Source organism: Xenopus laevis, chromosome 8S (genome assembly GCF_017654675.1).
Source record: "Xenopus laevis strain J_2021 chromosome 8S, Xenopus_laevis_v10.1, whole genome shotgun sequence".
Classification (NCBI taxonomy): Eukaryota; Metazoa; Chordata; class Amphibia; order Anura; family Pipidae; genus Xenopus; species Xenopus laevis.
In genome coordinates this window covers 53124817-53143022 of record NC_054386.1, presented here as the reverse complement: position 1 = coordinate 53143022, position 18206 = coordinate 53124817, and the positions used below count along the sequence as shown (strand labels likewise).

The following is an 18206-nucleotide window of genomic DNA, read 5'->3' as shown; positions in this document are numbered from 1 at the left end:
CTGCATGCTGAGGATCAATTGCAAACTCACTGAACAGATATGTACCATGTGCCCCCCCCTTCAAGTCACTGACTAGCTCAGAGTTATAGAGCTGAAAAGCAGGAAGTAGTGTTCGGGCTACTATATTAAACATCCAGTCACTCCAGCCTTTATACATTACATTTTTGGCTAACTAACTATATTGGAAACATTTTTTATTTTGCACAGCCCATCTATTTACACAGTTTTTATTTTCACACTGAACTGTTCCTTTAAGTGTTGTTGTTCCCTTTAGAAACTTTTGAATCAGTGGTGTATTCTATAATTTCAGTGATGTTATATATAGCAGAAATTGTCTCAGATTGATTTTCCTAATAACTGCATTTTTTGTGTTGTAAAGCTATGAAGCTAATGACAGCTTTGGTAAATGTGGCACTTAATCTAAGCATTAACATGGACAATACGCAAAGGCAGTATGAGGCGGAAAGAAACAAGGTGATTGGGAAACGAGCCAATGACAGACTGGAGCTTCTATTACAGAAACGAAAGGAGGTAAGAACATTGTTTTAATATGCAATCTTGTTCTTGCTACTTTACCCTTATGCTTATGTGTTATAAAACCCTTTTGCTACTTGTTTTGCCACTGGAAGAAGACTGTACAGAAAAATTATCTAGATATGGCACGTAAGCTGTGATGAGGTTATGTGGGCTTCTAATATGTAAAAGTGCATTGCCAAGTTCAGATGTTTACATTTTCAAATATTTTCTTGTGTGTATCATTATGGTTTTATAACTTAGGGATTCTGTGTTGATCATGCATTTAAGGCCATTGTGTTCTTTTGCTGTTAGGTTGTTTAGCATCTACTAACCCATTTTTGGTTATGCACGTCTCCAGCAAGTTTATTTATTTATTTTTTAATAAAACTTTAAAGTACCAGTAACATCAAAAAATTTTACAAAAAAATTCGTTAAAATACAACGAAAAAAAACATCAAGACCAATTGAAATTTAAAATAGCAAATCCTTTATTAAGATATAACTTACAGAAACTCCACTTCCTGTCTTCTACAGAAACGGCGAAAGGGCGACCATCCATCCTGTTGTGCTTGATTGCTCTTCCCTGGCTCTTCACTGACAGCGTGTCGATCTCCTCCAGCTCTTCAGAAGGCCGCAGCGGTGTTATTATGCCTGTCCCCACTGTAACATAGCAGACCGCCAGCATACAAGGGTAACCCAGAACCCCCTGCCCCTGCATTATTTTAACCCTCCTGTCACCGAGAATATTCCTTCTACCTGCTGCTGTGGGCTGCTGGGGAGATGCGCAGTCAATGTATGGATCAGTAAAGGGAGAAGCGTTTCTTCAGATCCTGCCTTCGGAAGGTGAACCAGCAGGCCGGCATGTTTGTGAATGGCAGGCCCCTGCCCAATGCTGTCCAGCTCTCTCCGCAGATCCCCAAGGCGAACTGCCATACATTGATTGCGCGTCTCCCCAGCAGCCCACAGCAGCAGGAATATTCTCTGTGCCAGGAGGGTTAAAATAATGCAGGGGGTTCTGGGTTACCCTTGTATGCTGGCCCACTGCGGCCTTCTGAAGAGCTGGAGGAGATCGACACGCTGTCAGTGAAGAGCCAGGGAAGAGCAATCAAGCACAACAAGATGGATTGTCGCCGTTTCTGTAGAAGACAGGAAGTGGAGATATCTTAATAAAGGATTTGCTATTTTAATTGGTCTTGATGTTTTTTTCGTTGTATTGTAACAAATTTTTTTATAAATTTTTTTGATGTTACTGGTCCTTTAAGTGGCCCAAAGAGTTATTTGGGAATAATTTTCTTAAATGCTGCATATTTTTTATTCAACACAGCTGCAAGAAAATCAGGATGAGATAGAAAATATGATGAATGCAATATTTAAAGGTGTTTTTGTACACAGATACAGGTAAGTTGATATTTACTTACTCTGTCTCTTCTGTAGTTAATTTAATGTAATCCTATATTGTAATTTTTTTTCTAATAGAGATGCTATTGCTGAAATTCGAGCTATTTGCATAGAGGAGATAGGAGTATGGATGAAAATGTATAGTGATGCCTTCCTTAATGACAGCTATTTGAAATATGTAGGTTGGACTATGCATGATAAGGTAAGGACAATTTGGTTTTTCTGTGTATGCATTTATGTGACATGGTGTACCTAAGTTTGTTTTTGTTGGTAACAACAATGAAAGCAAATTCTGGGACACATTATAAGCCTTTGTAAAGGCCAAGGATAGGATTAATCATTAGGAGGTGCCAATTGGTTGCACCCTACCAGTGCTATAATTGCTTATCTTAGGCCATGGAACTCATCTTTGCTAAAAAACACACTGTTCTAGGATCCTACTACTACTGTCATCATCTAGTTGCCTGTCCCAGGGCTTTCTTGTAGGGACATGAGTATATGCTTGTCCTTGCAGGGACATGGTTATATGCTCATGTGTAAAGCCAAGAACAGAAGCAAGCATCACTGGACAGGAAGCAAGATGGTGGACTGGCGCAAGAATTATACTCGGGTTGGTGTGTGTGTTTCAGCAAAGATGGCTGCTAGTTTGGGGCCAGAGGTTAGCTCTTATAATTACCGGGGGTGCTTAACTAATCTGCACCCCCCTGCCTCGCCCAGTGATTAAGCCTTTCGTTGTCCTTAAATATGTTGACATGTTTGAGTAATGACTAAACCTCCTGTCACTTTAGACTTCATTGTGTCCTAATCCTTTAATGGTCGTTGCATGGGGGAGGGGGTGTTAGGTGCTTTATGAGCCATTTCCTTTAATAGCCCAAAAATGTGCCCCAAAGCAAACAGAACTACCCCTATTTACTTGCATTGAATGTCCATCCCCCCCCCAGTCTAGTATATACTTTCCCCATGCACTTCACATTCAAGCACTTTTTGAGGCTAGAATGCCTCTGTAAACAGTACTGTCCAGCCTTTTTTTTCATTCATTGTCCATCTATTATATGTAGGCAGTGATATTCTACTTCTAGTAGTCTTCTATTGAGGACCATGTAAACTAAATAGCTCAGTGCAATTAGATAATCCATAATACAAATAGATGTATTCCAAGGATATCATTCAATACATTTGATATTTCTGTTCATTTATATTTCAAAATCTATTTATCTGAAATATTATAATATAGTAATATCCCTTAATATCCGTTAAAATGTTTTTGTTGCATATCAGTGTTTTAATTTTTGTAGCATAAACCAGAAAGAACATTTATTTTCTTTTAGCAAGGAGAAGTTCGACTGAAATGCCTTACAGCTTTGCAAGGACTGTATTACAACCGTGAGCTTAATTCAAAACTTGAGCTGTTCACAAGTCGATTCAAGGTATTTTTTTTTTCTTAGCATTCTTTTGTCAGAAAATGTCTTATCTGCATAGTCTGAGTGATACTTTTGTTTATGAATTCTAGGATCGAATTGTGTCCATGACTCTGGACAAGGAGTATGATGTTGCAGTTCAGGCAATAAAGCTTCTTACTCTTGTTTTACAGTAAGTCTTGTTTATGTCTTTGTTATTGTTAAATCAGGCTTGTTGATCTTAAATCAGGCTTTAAGGAGTCTTGCTCCTTTGTTTATCCTATTCTTGGATTTTGTGTTTTTTTATAACAGAAAAAGATTCTTTAAAATACTAACATTAAAATTTTTTGTACAGCATTGATCCAACTTTTCAAATGAGGGATACTGTAAAAAAAACTCTCAAAAAAAAAAAAAACTGGGAGGCACCAGGTTACTTTCTGGCAGAAAGTTGCCATGTGTTTATTGCTCCGTAAGGTACTGCAGATGTGGCTGACTTAAAGGGAATCTGTTGTCATTTTAAAAAAAAAATTTTTTTTGCATTTTTATAAAAAACACACATCCATAAACACTGTCTGGCAAATAAAATGTTAATCCACAAATCCATGCATAAGTTATTTTAGTTTGTATTTTGTCATGGGGGCTTCCATTTCTGCTCATTACACATTCATCCTGTGCTGCTCTAACAGCAGGCACAGCATTACCTGTGTGCTTGGAGGCAGCCACTCTATAATGAAAAGCCAGGTCGCACTACGACATGAGAATCTAGCTGTACACTCCCCCTCCCCTCTCTGCCCATGCGTGTGATGTTTGGAGGAGAGAGGTCACATGGTTTGCAGGGAAGCAATTACTTTCACTTTCCTACGTCTGCCTGCTCTACCGCTGCACTAGCAGCCCCTCCTCCCACAGACACTATCAAAGTTCCTGCCGTTCTGTAAGTTTGTTCTCTGCTTTCCTTTGGAGGGGGGAACTTTCTCTCCTTGCTGCCTTCCTAGTTTGTTTTACTGGTTACTAGATGAGGTAAAGGAGCTGTGAGTTCCCTCTGCTATCCACCTCACACACACCTTGCTCCTTTCCTGCCTGCAATACTTCTTTTTTCATTAACTACTTACTGCCTCCTTTCTCCTGAGCTATTTTAACCCTTCCTAGACTTAAGTTTTCCTGGTTTTCAAGTATGTCCTCCTTATTTTATCCTTTTTTTCTATTCCCTGTCATCAGTCCTGGGAGTGTACTCCTGTGTTTCTGCCATTCATTTTTGTGTAAACAAATATAATAAACTATCTATATAAAATATTTTTTCCAGTGCCCAAAATGAATTGTGTGTATGTGTATATATATATATTTATTTTTTAAACATTAGTGGGGGCAGTGATCACAGGACTATCTTATTTCAGTCCTTCTGAAGTGGTGTCAGTGAGAGCTTATCTTGATTCCTGCATATTGTTCAATTGACAGGCTCGGCAGACAAGGCTCTATTTACATTACAGCAGCTTGTAGGAGGGAGGGGTAATGACATCACTACAACTTGCAGTGCAGCAGTAAAGTGTCACTGAAGTTTATCAGAGCACAAGTCACATGACCTGAGGGCAGCTGGGAAATGTCAAAATGTCTAGCCCCATAGCAAATTTTAAAATTAGATATAAAAAAATCAATTTCTTGTTTTGAAAAATGGATTTCAATGCAGGATTCTGCTGTAGTAGCACTATTAACTGATGCATTTTGTAAAAAACATGTTTTTCCACGACAGTATCCCTTTAAATAATTCAAAGCATATCTGGGAGCAGGAAAAACACAAAAAGTACCCCAGGTTTGTTTGGTCAGCGGTAGAAGGTTTGCATTTTAGTCTCTTGGGTTGCCAGCAAATTGACACACTCCAGTCTTACCCATTACTCCTATAAAATATAAGTAATTTATATGTATTTTAAATTAAACAACTCAGATGCAGTTGAACTGCTTTAGTTTCTCACATTTTTATACAATCTTTTTGTTCAACCCACTGAATTAAAGCTGAAGGTCTGCAGTTCAACTGCATCTGAGTTGTTTCATTTAAAATTCATTGTGGTAATGTACAGAACCAAAATTAGAAAAAAGGTCTCTGTCCAAAGATTTATGGACCCAACTGTATGTAATAGGCCCCCAATGTTGATATACAGGTTTTTTTCTTTTCCGATTACCAAACTTTTATCAAGTCATTATATTTCTTACGCTTACCTCATACCACAAAGAAAACCACTGTTGAATGAAAACTTTCTCACTTTCCCTTAGTTTAAAAAGTTTTCTATTACTGCCAGAGTCTAGAAACATTTAATAAAATAAATCCTTGCTATACCCTATCTTTATAAATCAATCTACTATAAATGTTTTGTTTTAAAATTATTTTTTTTTGTAGAAGTAGTGACGAAGTTCTGACTGCTGAAGATTGTGAAAATGTTTATCATCTGGTTTACTCAGCTCACCGACCTGTGGCTGTTGCAGCTGGAGAATTCCTTTACAAAAAGTAAGCATGCTGTGAAGCGGTAAACCCACTTGTTCAACATAACTTAAATAAGCAAATAGAGTTTCTGCTAAATATGCTTTTTACTGTTATAACTGTATAATCCTATAATAATAATGCACAGATAAACTCCTCTATATTGGACTTCACTGTAGGTCAAAGCAGTCAATAACAGTCAAGGGGGGGGGGAGTTGTTTATTCAAAGCTCATTATCTCTACTTTAACTGTGCTAATTACAGTGCAGAGTACTGGTGTTTTCTCTGTTGCCAATTTTTGCCAATTCCCTGTGTGTAAAAGGAAGGAATGAAACCTACCTGTCACCATGCACACTGCTCACATTTTCAAAACATTTGCCCCATAGAGTCAAAAATCTGCTCAGTCTCATCTCAATCATTCCTTTAACTGCACACAGGGGGTAGGAAAACACTTTGTATGCCATTATCATTTTTCTCTGTCATCTCAGGGGGACACAGGAACTCATTGGGTTAAGCTCCACCCTCTAGGAGGCAGGACACTTAGAACTGATTTGTAAGGGGGCGTGTCCGGAACTCTGGTTAAACCCCACATTACCATAATCCCTCAGTTTTTAAGTGTCCTGTTTACTAGGAGAAGGGACAAACCTTGCCCCCTGAGACATGAAAATTGAAGACAGAAGATGGGGTACTCCAGGGCCAGGAATACCTGTACCCTTCAGAGTAAGGACCCCCTTTGAGGGACAACACCGGTGTCATTCCATAACCTTAGGGGCTACACTGACCAAAGGGACAATTCCTGCCCCCCGACCATAGGGGTGACGGACGGTCCCACCGGTGAAAAATCACAGAGGCCCGCAGTGATCCCCTGCTGCCATGCTCAGTCATGTCCCCTCTCCCTACACATCGGGGCAGGAGTTTAGGTTCATGTGGCAGCTCAGAAGGCCAAAAGTCATACCTTCTTTGCCTGCCGGGGAGTCTTCCTGCCTTCTCTGCTGCCTGGACGCATTATAGGTGCACTTTGGTAGGAAGGCAGGAGCTCCCTGAGACGACTCAGGCACTATCCAGCGCAAAACTAGAGGTCGCGCTGACGTCACAAGCGCCATTTTCCCCACCGTGCTGCAGTGAAAACAGCAAGGGGAAACTCTGGCATCTCTCTCCCTCGCTTTCCTCAATAGATAGCAAAGGAATAATAAAGCCTTTCAGCCACAACCTACTCCACATAGACGGGCATTAAGGGAACGGATATCCTCTCTGCATCATTCATCTGTGCCACACATAATTCCTCAGCAGGTTCCTAAGACACTACAAAAGGGAGTAGCATGGCAGAAGGTAAGTCAGGGGGACTTTTCCCAGGGGGGGGGGAGCACCCGCAGCAGCGCAAGTAACTGATTTTTCTTGCAAAACCTGCCATTCTAAAATTCCAGGTGGCCAGGGAGAGCCTTTCTGCAGGTCTTGTTCCAAGGGGCAGGGACTTACACCCTCTCCAGGGACTACCCCTACCATGACGCTTCCTTCAGGGAATCCCCCCTCAAGACAGCACGGATGCAGTAGCGGGCACATCCTTAGAACCACCAGCTTCACAACAGAGCCTCCCTTCCATTGCGGACAAGTTAGGCCGAGCAGGAAACACAAAAGACCAGCCAGCCCCAAGGGGGACACCGGCGGTTATACCCCCTCTGATGTCTCTTCACTGGTAGGAGAAGATTCTCACTCTGAGGGCGAACTTCCCCCATCGGATTTCTCTTCAGGAGAAGAAGAGGAACATGAGGATGATTCTAAGGTCAGAGATGTCCAACATGACATCGACAGTATTATGAAGGGAGTGACAGAGGTACTAAAGATCACGCCAACTGTGGAGCAACAGTCTTCATCTACGAGCCTGTTTAAATGACAACACAAGTTCTCCGTATGCTTTCCCTCACATGAACAATTGCTCAACATCATACAAGAGGAATGGAGTTACTCTGAATGAAAGTTTCAGGCCACGCAAAGTCCTATCCCTTCCCCAAAGACTTAGTGGACAAATGGTCGTTGCCTCCTACCGTCGATGCACCATTTTACAGATCGTCTAAGTCCACAACCCTGCCGGTCACAGATGCCACAGCCTTCAAGGACCCAAGTGACAGACGTCTTGAGGGTTTTTCTGAGAGCAACATACTCATCTGCTGGATCAACCCTTTCACCCAGCATTAGTTTCGGCCTGAGTAGCCAGAGCCATACAGGCATGGTCTAAATCCCTGATCAAGGATATACGAGTTCCCAGAGCGGATCTCATGTCATCAATACAATCCATTGCAGAAGCATCTGCTCACTTGTGCGACGCCACTCTACATACTGCACAGATCACAGCCCGCACATAAGCCCTTTCGGTGGCAGCCCGCAGAACACTGTGGCTAAAGAATTGGACTGCCGATCTCCATTACAAAAAATCACTAACTTCACTTTCCTTCAAAGGGCAACATCTGTTTGGCGAGGATCTAGAAAACATAATCTCGCAAGCCACAGTGGGAAAGAGCACATTTCTTCTTCAAAACAAAAGGCCTTCAACAAGACGAGGGAAATTTTTCGTCCCCAAGGTGGACGTTTTACAAGACGAAACAATTGTCCACAGCGTTCCCACTTTAGATCAAAGACAAGTGACAAGGGTCACCCATTATGGTAAAGCAACAAGTTCCACAACAAATCCCAAGGTGACAAACCAGCCTCCAGGTGACTGGGCATCGGAGACATTCGCCGGATTCTACTCCAATCATTCAGGCCAGTACTGGATCTCAAATTCCTCAAAAAATACATTTGGTCAGTACGTTTCAAGATGGAAACACTACGATCAGTGATCCGAGGGATGGAACCTGTCTACTACTGATGTCTCTAGACATCAAAGATGCTTATCTCCACGTACCAATTTCGCCTCCGCATCATCGTTTTCTGAGGTTCGCCTTCAAGAACCATCATTACCAGTTTGTAGCACTGCTGTTCGGACTATCCTCGGCTCCCAGGGTCTTCACCAAATTCATGGCAGTGACTGCAGCAACGCTGAGACTCCAGGGAATTTCGGTAACGCCTTAACTGGACGACCTTCTCCTCAAGGCCAGGATGATAGAGACCTTCAGCAGGCTATAATTCTGCTTCAGAGCTTCGGCTGGACCATCAATTAGGACAAGTCCAGTCTCCATCCCAGTCACCAGATGATATTTCTGGGCCTCGAGTTCAACACCCTCACACAACGGGTAAGCTTACACCTGAACAAGCAGATATGAATAAGAGACCAAGTCAATCTTCTACTCTGCAACAGTCGACCCACTGTTCATTTGGCAATGAAGGTTCTGGGACTGATGGTGTCGGCCATCGAGGCAGTGCCCTTAACACAGATACATCTTCGACCATTACAAGCCAATATCCTGTCAGGTCCTCTTTCTCAAACAATCACCCTTCTACACACAACAAGAGAATCACTCGCTTGGTGGCAACGTCAAGCAAACCTAACCACGGGCCAATCCTGGGCAGTGCCAGACTGGACTATAATAACGACAGACGCAAATCTACTAGGTTGGGGAGCACCGTGAAACAATCTATCTGTACTAGGTCAATCGTCCCCCCACGGAGTCCAAGTTATCAATAAACATACTAGAGCTTCGGGCAGTAAGACTAGCTCTCAAACATCGTTCTTGCCACCTTCAAGCCAAGTCGGTCTGTGTACAGAGTGATAATTCCACCATAGTCACATTCATTAAAAGACAAGGAGGAACCGGCAGCAAGGCAGCACTAGCGGAAGTACAGCAGATTCTAGGTTGGGCGGAGTTCAGTGCAGTGAGATTATCAGCCATCCACATACCAGGAGTATCCAACACAAAGGCAGATTTCCTCAGCCGAAACTTACTGGACCCGGGGAATGGGAACTTCACCCGGAGGCATTTGCAGAGTTGTTGAGCGTATGAGGACAACCCCAAATCGATCTAATGGCGTCCAGAATGAACCGCAAGGTGAACAATTTCTTTGCTCGCTATCGGGATCCAATGGCGATTAGAATAGATGCCATGACCCAACGTTGGCAATTCAACCTAGCCTATGTCTTCCCTCCACTTCCTATGTTACGTCAAGTATTCAAGAAGGTCAGACAGTCACAAAGGTAATCGTGATAGCACCATACTGGCCCAGGAGAACCTGGTTCCCGGATTTTCAGGAGATGGCCAATCCGTCAAGCCTATCTATCCAAGGGAAAGTTTCCACCAGAGAAGGTTAGAGCACATTCCACAAGGTCCGTGGGATAATCCTGGGCATGGCGTAACTCAGCCTCTTTGGATCAAATCTGCAGATCAGCCACCTGGTCCTCAGTGCATACATTTACAAAATCTACAGCCTCAACACGTTTTCCTCTGTTGAAGCCTCCTTTGGCCGTAAGGTACTGCAGTAATGTGTTTAAATTCCAATTCGCTCCCACCCTGCTGTTCCCGGACTGCTTTAAGTCCCCATGAGTCCCTGTGTCCCCCTGAGACAGAGAAAACAGGATTTTTTGATACACACCGTTAAATCCATTTCTCTGTAGTCGATGGGGGGGGACAGGGCTTCCAGTTGACTGTCTTGGTCCATAGGAAAGGTTTTCCTGATTTATCTGTTCTGCAAGTTTTTTCAAGTTACCTTAATCCCTTTTTTCAGCAGTGTTTTTGGTACAAATTGAGGGATTATGGTAATATGGGTTTAACCCGGTGTCCCGGACACGCCCCCTTACAAATCAGTTCTAAGTGTCCTGCCTCCTAGAGGGTGGAGCTTAACCCTTGAGTCCCTGTGTCCTCCTATTGACTACAGAGAAACAGATTTAACGGTGAGTATCAAAAGAATCCTGGTTTTTTTTGTTTTGGTTTTTTTTTGTTTCGTAAATAGGCAGCATTAATTTTTAGCATTATTTATATTGCTTTCGCGTAGGTTGAAAAGGTGTAGACAGGTGCAAACAGATGTAACTTTGGAAGTTATTTCCAGACTATCTTCCTTTTATTATAAATGGCATGGTTCAACAGCCACAAACCAGTGAGACGTGGCCTATTGCTAAAGTAGATGTCACTGTGAAGTTCTTATTTTTCAAGTTGAACGTTACCCTAATTACCCTGAATTCTTTTTAGTATTAGGAGCCATACACTAGGCTTCTTTAAATAATGTTTACTCCCCCCTTCTCAACAGACTATTCAGCTGCAGAGATCCTGAAGATGATGGAATCATGAAGCGAAGAGGAAGGCTTAGCCCAAATGCCAACCTTGTCAAAACATTAGTGTTTTTCTTTTTGGAGAGTGAGGTATAATTCCCCACAATGCTATGTTTTTTTTACTTTTGTCTAATTTAAGCAGGCAGTGTTGCTTAAATGATGCAGTGGTTCCAGCTGGGTAGTGTGCAGTTTACTATTTGAGACCGAGATCATTACCAACAGTATTTTTTTGAAGCAGTCGACACCAAGCAGATCAGCCCTTTGTTTAGCCTACTTATAAGGACACATACCACATTTTAGCAGTGCAGAGCAACAGAGCGTTATATTTTAATTACTTTGATACACTTGCATTTTTTGGTGTTTGCTCTCTCTCTTCAATAGTTTTAATGTGTGCATAAGTGACCGTATTTGTCATCCACTGCGTAAAACTAACTCTGTATCTGTTAATTATGCCCGCAATAATTGAGACTCCGTTATTCATTACTGCAGCTAGAATTTTAGTTGTACCATATACACATACCTTTTGTAAATGGCAAAGTGGGAATGATCTCATTTTTGTTTTTGTCAGTTACATGAACACGCTGCATATCTTGTGGACAGTATGTGGGATTGTGCCACTGAGCTGCTAAAAGACTGGGAATGTATGAACAGTCTTCTGATGGATGATCCACTTAATGGAGAAGAGGGTGAGTCTTACAGAATTCATCATTTCATACTTTGCATACCTTGCATAAGTGCTGTTTGTATTATGACTCACTAGCTAATATATGCGACAGTCTTCTAAATATATTCACACATTATTCATAAGCAACATATTTATCCAAATGTTCCATTTGTTTTCTCAAAAACAATAACATTTTTATTTTTCAAAATGGAAGCTCTCCTTCAAAAACAGAAACTTAGCAGCATGTGATTGAAATTGCATTTGCAGCTGTCATAAAATATGCCATATTGAAAACAATGCCATTGTTTCCTGCTTACAATAATGCTGTAAGCCATAGTATACTGAACTGCTCCTGCTCACATTGCTGTGAAATCAACCAATGACACATGTGACATCTGTTCATTTTTACATTAACTACATCAAAGGTTCTTCACCAAATATTGTATGAAATGGTTTTATTGGTTTGTGTACTGGCAGCTTTAAAGGGAATCTGTCGTCATTTTAAACTTTTTTTTTTTTTGCATTTTTTTTTTTTGCATTTTTATAAAAAACACACATCCATAAACACTGTCTGGCAAATAAAATGTTAATCCACAAATCCATACATGAGTTATTTTAGTTTGTATTTTGTCATGGGGGCTTCCATTTCTGCTCATTACACATTCATCCTGTGCTGCTCTAACAGCAGGCACAGCATTACCTGTGTGCTTGGAGGCAGCCACTCTGTAATGAAAAGCCAGGTCGCACTAAGACATGAGAATCTAGCTGTACACTCCCCCTCCCCTCTCTGCCCATGGGTGTGATGTTTGGAGGAGAGAGGTCACATGGTTTGCAGGGAAGCAATTACTTTCACTTTCCTACGTCCTGCTCTACAGAGTGCACTAGCAGCCCCTCCTCCCACAGACACTATCAAAGCTCCTGCCGTTCTGTAAGTTTGTTCTCTGCATTCCTTTGGAGGGGGGAGCTTTCTCTCCTTGCTGCCTTCCTAGTTTGTTTTACTGGTTACTTGTTGGGGTAAAGGAGCTGTGAGTTCCCTCTGCTATCCACCTCACACAGACCTTGCTCCTTTCCTGCCTGCAATACCTCTTTTTTCATTAACTACTTACTGCCTCCTTTCTCATGAGCTATTTTAACCCTTCCTAGACTTCCTCTTAAGTTTTCCTGGTTTTCAAGTATGTCCTTATTTTATCATTTTTTTCTATTCCCTGTCATCAGTCCTGGGAGTGTACTCCTGTGTTTCTCCTGTGTTTCATTTTTGTGTAAACAAATATAATAAACTATCTATATAAAATATTTTTTCCAGTGCCCAAAATGAATTGTATGTATATATTTATTTATTTTTGAAACGTAAGTGGGGGCAGTGATCACAGGACTACATTATTATTATTATTATTTATATGTTTGTATGCAGGATTTCAGTCCTTCTGAAGTGGTGTCAGTGAGAGCTTATCTTGATTCCTGCCTATTGTTCAATTCACAGACTCAGCAGACAAGGCTCTATTTACATTACAGCAGCTTGTAGGAGGGAGGGGTAATGACATCACTTCAACTTGCAGTGCAGCAGTAAAGTGTGACTGAAGTTTATCAGAGCACAAGTGACCAGCGCCGGATTTCGCTTCTGGGCGCCCCTAGGCCGCGCGGTCCGACCAGGCGGCCGCGCGGTCCTAGCGCCCGCCTTCCCAGCACGCCGGCGAAAAAACACCGGCGCAGCTGGTGCAGTTGAACGGCGGCTGGGCGGCATGCCGCCCCTATTTCTTTGCCGCCCTAGGCCCGGGCCTATGCGGCCTTGGCGCAAATTCGGGCCTGCAAGTGACATGACCTGAGGGCAGCTGGGAAATGTCAAAATGTCTAGCCCCATAGCAAATTTTGAAATTAGATATAAAAAAAATCCATTTCTTGTTTTGAAAAGCGGATTTCAATGCAGGATTCTGCTGTAGTAGCACTATTAACTGATACATTTTGTAAAAAACATGTTTTTCCACGACAGTATCCCTTTAAACGCTTGTGCATATAATTTGCATACAAAATATTCCTTAAAATTTGTTCTAATAAGGGATTTCTTAATCTTCATATATTGTATAAAATTTATTTAACATTCTGATTTAAAAAAAAAAATCATATTTATTGGCTCCTTTACAGCGCTTACAGACAGGCAAGAAAGTGCACTAATAGAGATTTTGCTTTGCACAATTCGACAAGCTGCTGAATGTCATCCCCCAGTTGGAAGAGGAACTGGAAAAAGGGTGAGACGTCTTGCTTAAATTGTTATAAAATAAGACACTTTTTTTAGTGATATCTTAGGTTTCAATTTTGTTTTTCAAATATAACTTTTGTGCTCTTACCCCCTAGGTTCTCACTGCAAAAGAAAAGAAAATACAGATGGATGACAAAACTCGCCTTACAGAACTTTTTGCAGTGTCTCTTCCTCAGCTATTAGCAAAAGTAAGTCTCTCATAACAATATTTTGTGAGACTTTAAATCAAACCTCAAACTATTTTAATTCATTTTTGTACCTCTCAGACTGTTGCTAGGGCTTTAGAGGTGAAGGGAGGTGATGGGCTGTTAAATTAGCTTTATTGTCCTAAAGGTGAACAACCCCTTTAAAGGAGAAGGAATGTGTAAACCAGTCAGTGTAAACCAAGAGAGCTGAAAAACAGGAAGTAGTGTTCTGGCTATTATGTAACACATCCGTCGCTGCAGCCTTTATACATTGCATTTTTGCCTAACTATATTAGAAACATCTTTTACGATTCCTTTAACTTCTTCCATAGAGCCCCTTAAAGGGGTTGTTCATCCAGTTCAGTTTGTTTCAGATCACCAGAAAGAGAGACTTTTTGCAATTACTTTCTATTTTCTATTTGTGACCGTTTTTTTCTAATATTGAAGTTTCATTTTTGGCTCGGTGAGGGGTCACCTATTTTTAACTGTTCTAATTGGATACATTTAGTTGATACATTTGCTATATTTGGCCCTGCAGAATCCCTGTGTTTCATTAAAGGCAGCTGTTAAAGTTTCTAATATTAAATAGATGTTGCTCAGAAAGGTATCGAATAAATGTAGCACATTGTAACATGTCCCAAATGTTCCTGGGTCACTGAGCTGCCAGAATGAGACACTAGAGACAGAGACATTAATTTTTAAACTTCAATTTTGGAAAAACAGAAAAGAATAACGGATGGAAGGCAATTGAAAAAAGTCTTTGTTTATGGTGAATAATCTGAAAACAACTGAACTGAAAAGTGTTTTGAAGGTGAACAACCCCTTCAAAGAGGCTGTGCAAAATAATTGTACTGGTTATTTGTTAGAGAGAGACCGAAAGAATGGCACTTATTTTGTCAACTAGTTTAAACCATCTCTGGGGTATATATACCGGGGCATTGTGTAACTTATATAGAGGCAGGAAAATCATCTTGACCAAGTTCGCCCTCCCAGGGAGAGAGGGAGATCGACCCATGCAGTAGTTTTCCTGCGATACTCCTGTAGGACAGGGTCTAAGTTGTTTAAGTGTTTATTAAAGTCTTTGTGGATGATCAAAACTAAATATTTAAAGGAGCTGGCCCAATGCAGCTGAGAGGGGAAAATAGTGGATTTCTCCCAATTCACCCTGAGCATGGAGTGCATTCTGAATTGGCTTACCACCTGCAGGAGCCTAGCCAAGGAGGCCCCCAGGTCAGGTCCGCCAGGTACACTAACATGTCATCAGTATACAAGGACACCTTCTTCTCAAGCTGCCCTGGTTTGAGTCCCGATATTTTTGGGTCTTTGCGGACATGAGTGGCAAGTGGTTCTATTGCCACGGCTAACAGGAGGGTGGCGAGGGGGCATCCCTGCCTCGTGCCCCTGTGGAGCTCAAAAGGTTTTAAAAAGCAGTTGTTTACTTTAACCTGGCCCCTTGGGATTTGTATAGGGCCACTCGATCGAGTCGAACGCCTTGGCCGTATCCAGAGAGACCACCACTTTTCAACCTCTGTTATTGTGTTGGGCTTGGATATTTAGGAGAGAAATGCTTTCTGGCAGGTTGCTGTTTTACCTTCTCAATGTAACTGAATGTGTCTCAGTGAGACATTGGTTTTTACTATTGAGTGCTGTTCTTAGATCTACCAGGCAGCTGTTATCTTGTGTTAGGGAGCTGCTATCTGGTTACCTTCCCATTGTTCTTTTGATTGGCTGCTGTGGGGGAAAAGGGAGGGGGTGATATCACTCCAACTTGCAGTACAGCAGTAAAGAGTGGTTGAAGTTTATCAGAGCACAAGTCACATGACTTGGGGCAGCTGGGAAATTGACAATATGTCTAGCCCCATGGCAGATTTCTAAATTAAGTATAAAAAACTGATTTCAGCGTATAAGTCTGCTGGAACAGCACTATTAACCCTTTAACTGCCAAGAACGTAGCTCCTACGTTCTTTGAAAAAAGGCTTTAAGTGCCAAGAACGTAGGAGCTACGTTCTTTACTAAAACAGCTCTCTCTCTGCACACACTGCAAAATCAGCGTGCAGAGAGGAGCAGCTAGCAGCAGAACCCCCTAGGCAACGAGCTTACCTGAAAAAGATCAGCGATCCTCCACTCCAGAGTCGCAGAGAGACGCAGCAACAGCAGCAACCGATTCAGCAGCTTCCATGTCCCAAGCATCAGCACAGCACATGTTCCTGCTCCGCCCACGCACTTCCTGGTGTAGTGACTCAGCGTGTTTCAACTGAAAAGCACTGAAAAGGACTCCTCTTCATCTAGATTTGGTAAGTGCCCCTTTTTTTACTTATTTACAGGCATTTACAGGCATTTACATATACACAGTACACATACTAGTAAAAGTAGTTTTTTTTTTTTTTTTTTTGATTTTCTGATTTTTTTGATTTTTCAAACTTTTGCACATATATTACATACTCAAATACATATATGCAAATATTTATACACTTTTTAGAGCTGTACATCCATGCATACACAAACACACACTTATAGGGGGTTTTTTTTTGTTTTTTAAGTTCATTTTCTAAGTTTCCCTTATGTTATTTCCCTAAAAACTTTAGATTTCACAGCATGACTACTGGATCAAGCATTCTGACCTCTAACCACGCTGTCGGATCAGTTATTTTGTTATTTCGTTGATTTTCCTAATTGTATTTGCTTTTTTATGATTTTTATTGCAGTTTTATGCTTGCATTGTTTTTCCTTATGTAATTTTTTAGCCTCATTTACACTTTGATAATTTGGGATAGAAACATATTTTTAGCAACTCTGTGTTCGTCAGAATGTGTACTAATGTCGTCTTACGGCACATTATATGCAGTCAGAGTGCTATGTTCACAGAAGGCGAATTGACAGCTGAGAAAATTCTTATGCACTGTTTTTATTTGGGGTCCGTACGTGCCCACCTGCTTTGGTATATTTATGCATATTGGGCATCAAACTGTTCAGTAGACCCTTGGCGTCAATATTTAGAGTGTTTTCTAATTGTATGTAAGAAATTGGGTGAGATAAATGCGACCAACTGCAATATTTTTAGGCGATTTTCAGAAATATCATAAAAACCACTGCCTTTAGCGTTGCTTTGCAGTATGTACATTTGGAGCAGAAAGACAGTTTTAGCAAATTTTTATTCGGCACAAGGCGTACTTTCCAAAAATATATGGTTTTGGGGGGTCTTCGTACTGTTAGGGGGTCTTACGGCACATTACATGGAGTCAGAGTGCTATCTTCACAGAAGGCGAATTGACAGCCGAGAAAATTCTTAAGCACTATTTTCATTTGGGGTCTGCACGTGCCCACCTGCTTTGGTATATCTATGCATATTGGGCATCAAACTGTTCAGTAGACCCTTGGTGTCAATATTTAGGGTGTTTTCTAATTGTATCTAAGAAATTGGGTGAGGTAAATGCGACCAACTGCAATATTTTTTGGTGATTTTCAGAAATATCATAAAAACCACTGCCTTTAGCGTTGCTTTGCAGTATGTACATTTGGAGCAGAAAGACAGTTGTAGCAAATTTTTATTCAGCAGAATGTATACTTTCCAAAAATATATGGTTTTGGGGGGTCTTTGTACTGTTAGGGGGTCTTACGGCACATTATATGCAGTCAGGGCGCTATGTTCACAGAAGGCGAATTGACAGCTGAGAAAATTCTTATGCACTGTTTTCATTTGGGGTCCGCACATGCCCACCTGCTTTGGTATATTTATGCATATTGGGCATCAAACTGTTCAGTAGACCCTTGGCGTCAATATTTAGGGTGTTTTCCAATTGTATGTAAGAAATTGGGTGAGATAAATGCGACCAACTGCAATATTTTTAGGAGATTTTCAGAAATATCATAAAAACCACTGCCTTTAGCGTTGCTTTGCAGTATGTACGTTTGGAGTAGAAAGACAGTTTTAGCTAATTTTTATTCGGCAGAAGGTGTACTTTCCAAAAATATATGGTTTTCTGGGGTGAACCTAGTTTTTTGTACCTTTGCCTGTTGCAAAATGCTGTATATGTGCTGATTATGCAGTATCTGGAATTACAGAACTCGTATGGGGTGTCTTCTTTCTGGGGCCCCTATACGCCACATACTTAGGGGTACCTATGCATATTGG

At 41.3% G+C, this 18206-nt stretch overlaps 1 protein-coding gene across 1 annotated transcript in view; it reads left to right on the top strand.

Annotated features, from left to right (window-relative positions):
- The window catches only part of stag2.S (stromal antigen 2 S homeolog), a gene marked incomplete in the record, with an annotated part of 131364 nt that overhangs the window by 88252 nt on the left and 24906 nt on the right, over window positions 1–18206 (top strand). Inside the window, 10 exon segments of the mRNA NM_001094828.1 lie at window positions 380–531; window positions 1841–1914; window positions 1993–2116; window positions 3243–3341; window positions 3425–3504; window positions 5698–5805; window positions 10950–11061; window positions 11540–11657; window positions 13775–13878; window positions 13985–14077. Of these exon segments, the coding sequence (NP_001088297.1) occupies window positions 380–531; window positions 1841–1914; window positions 1993–2116; window positions 3243–3341; window positions 3425–3504; window positions 5698–5805; window positions 10950–11061; window positions 11540–11657; window positions 13775–13878; window positions 13985–14077 (1064 nt within the window).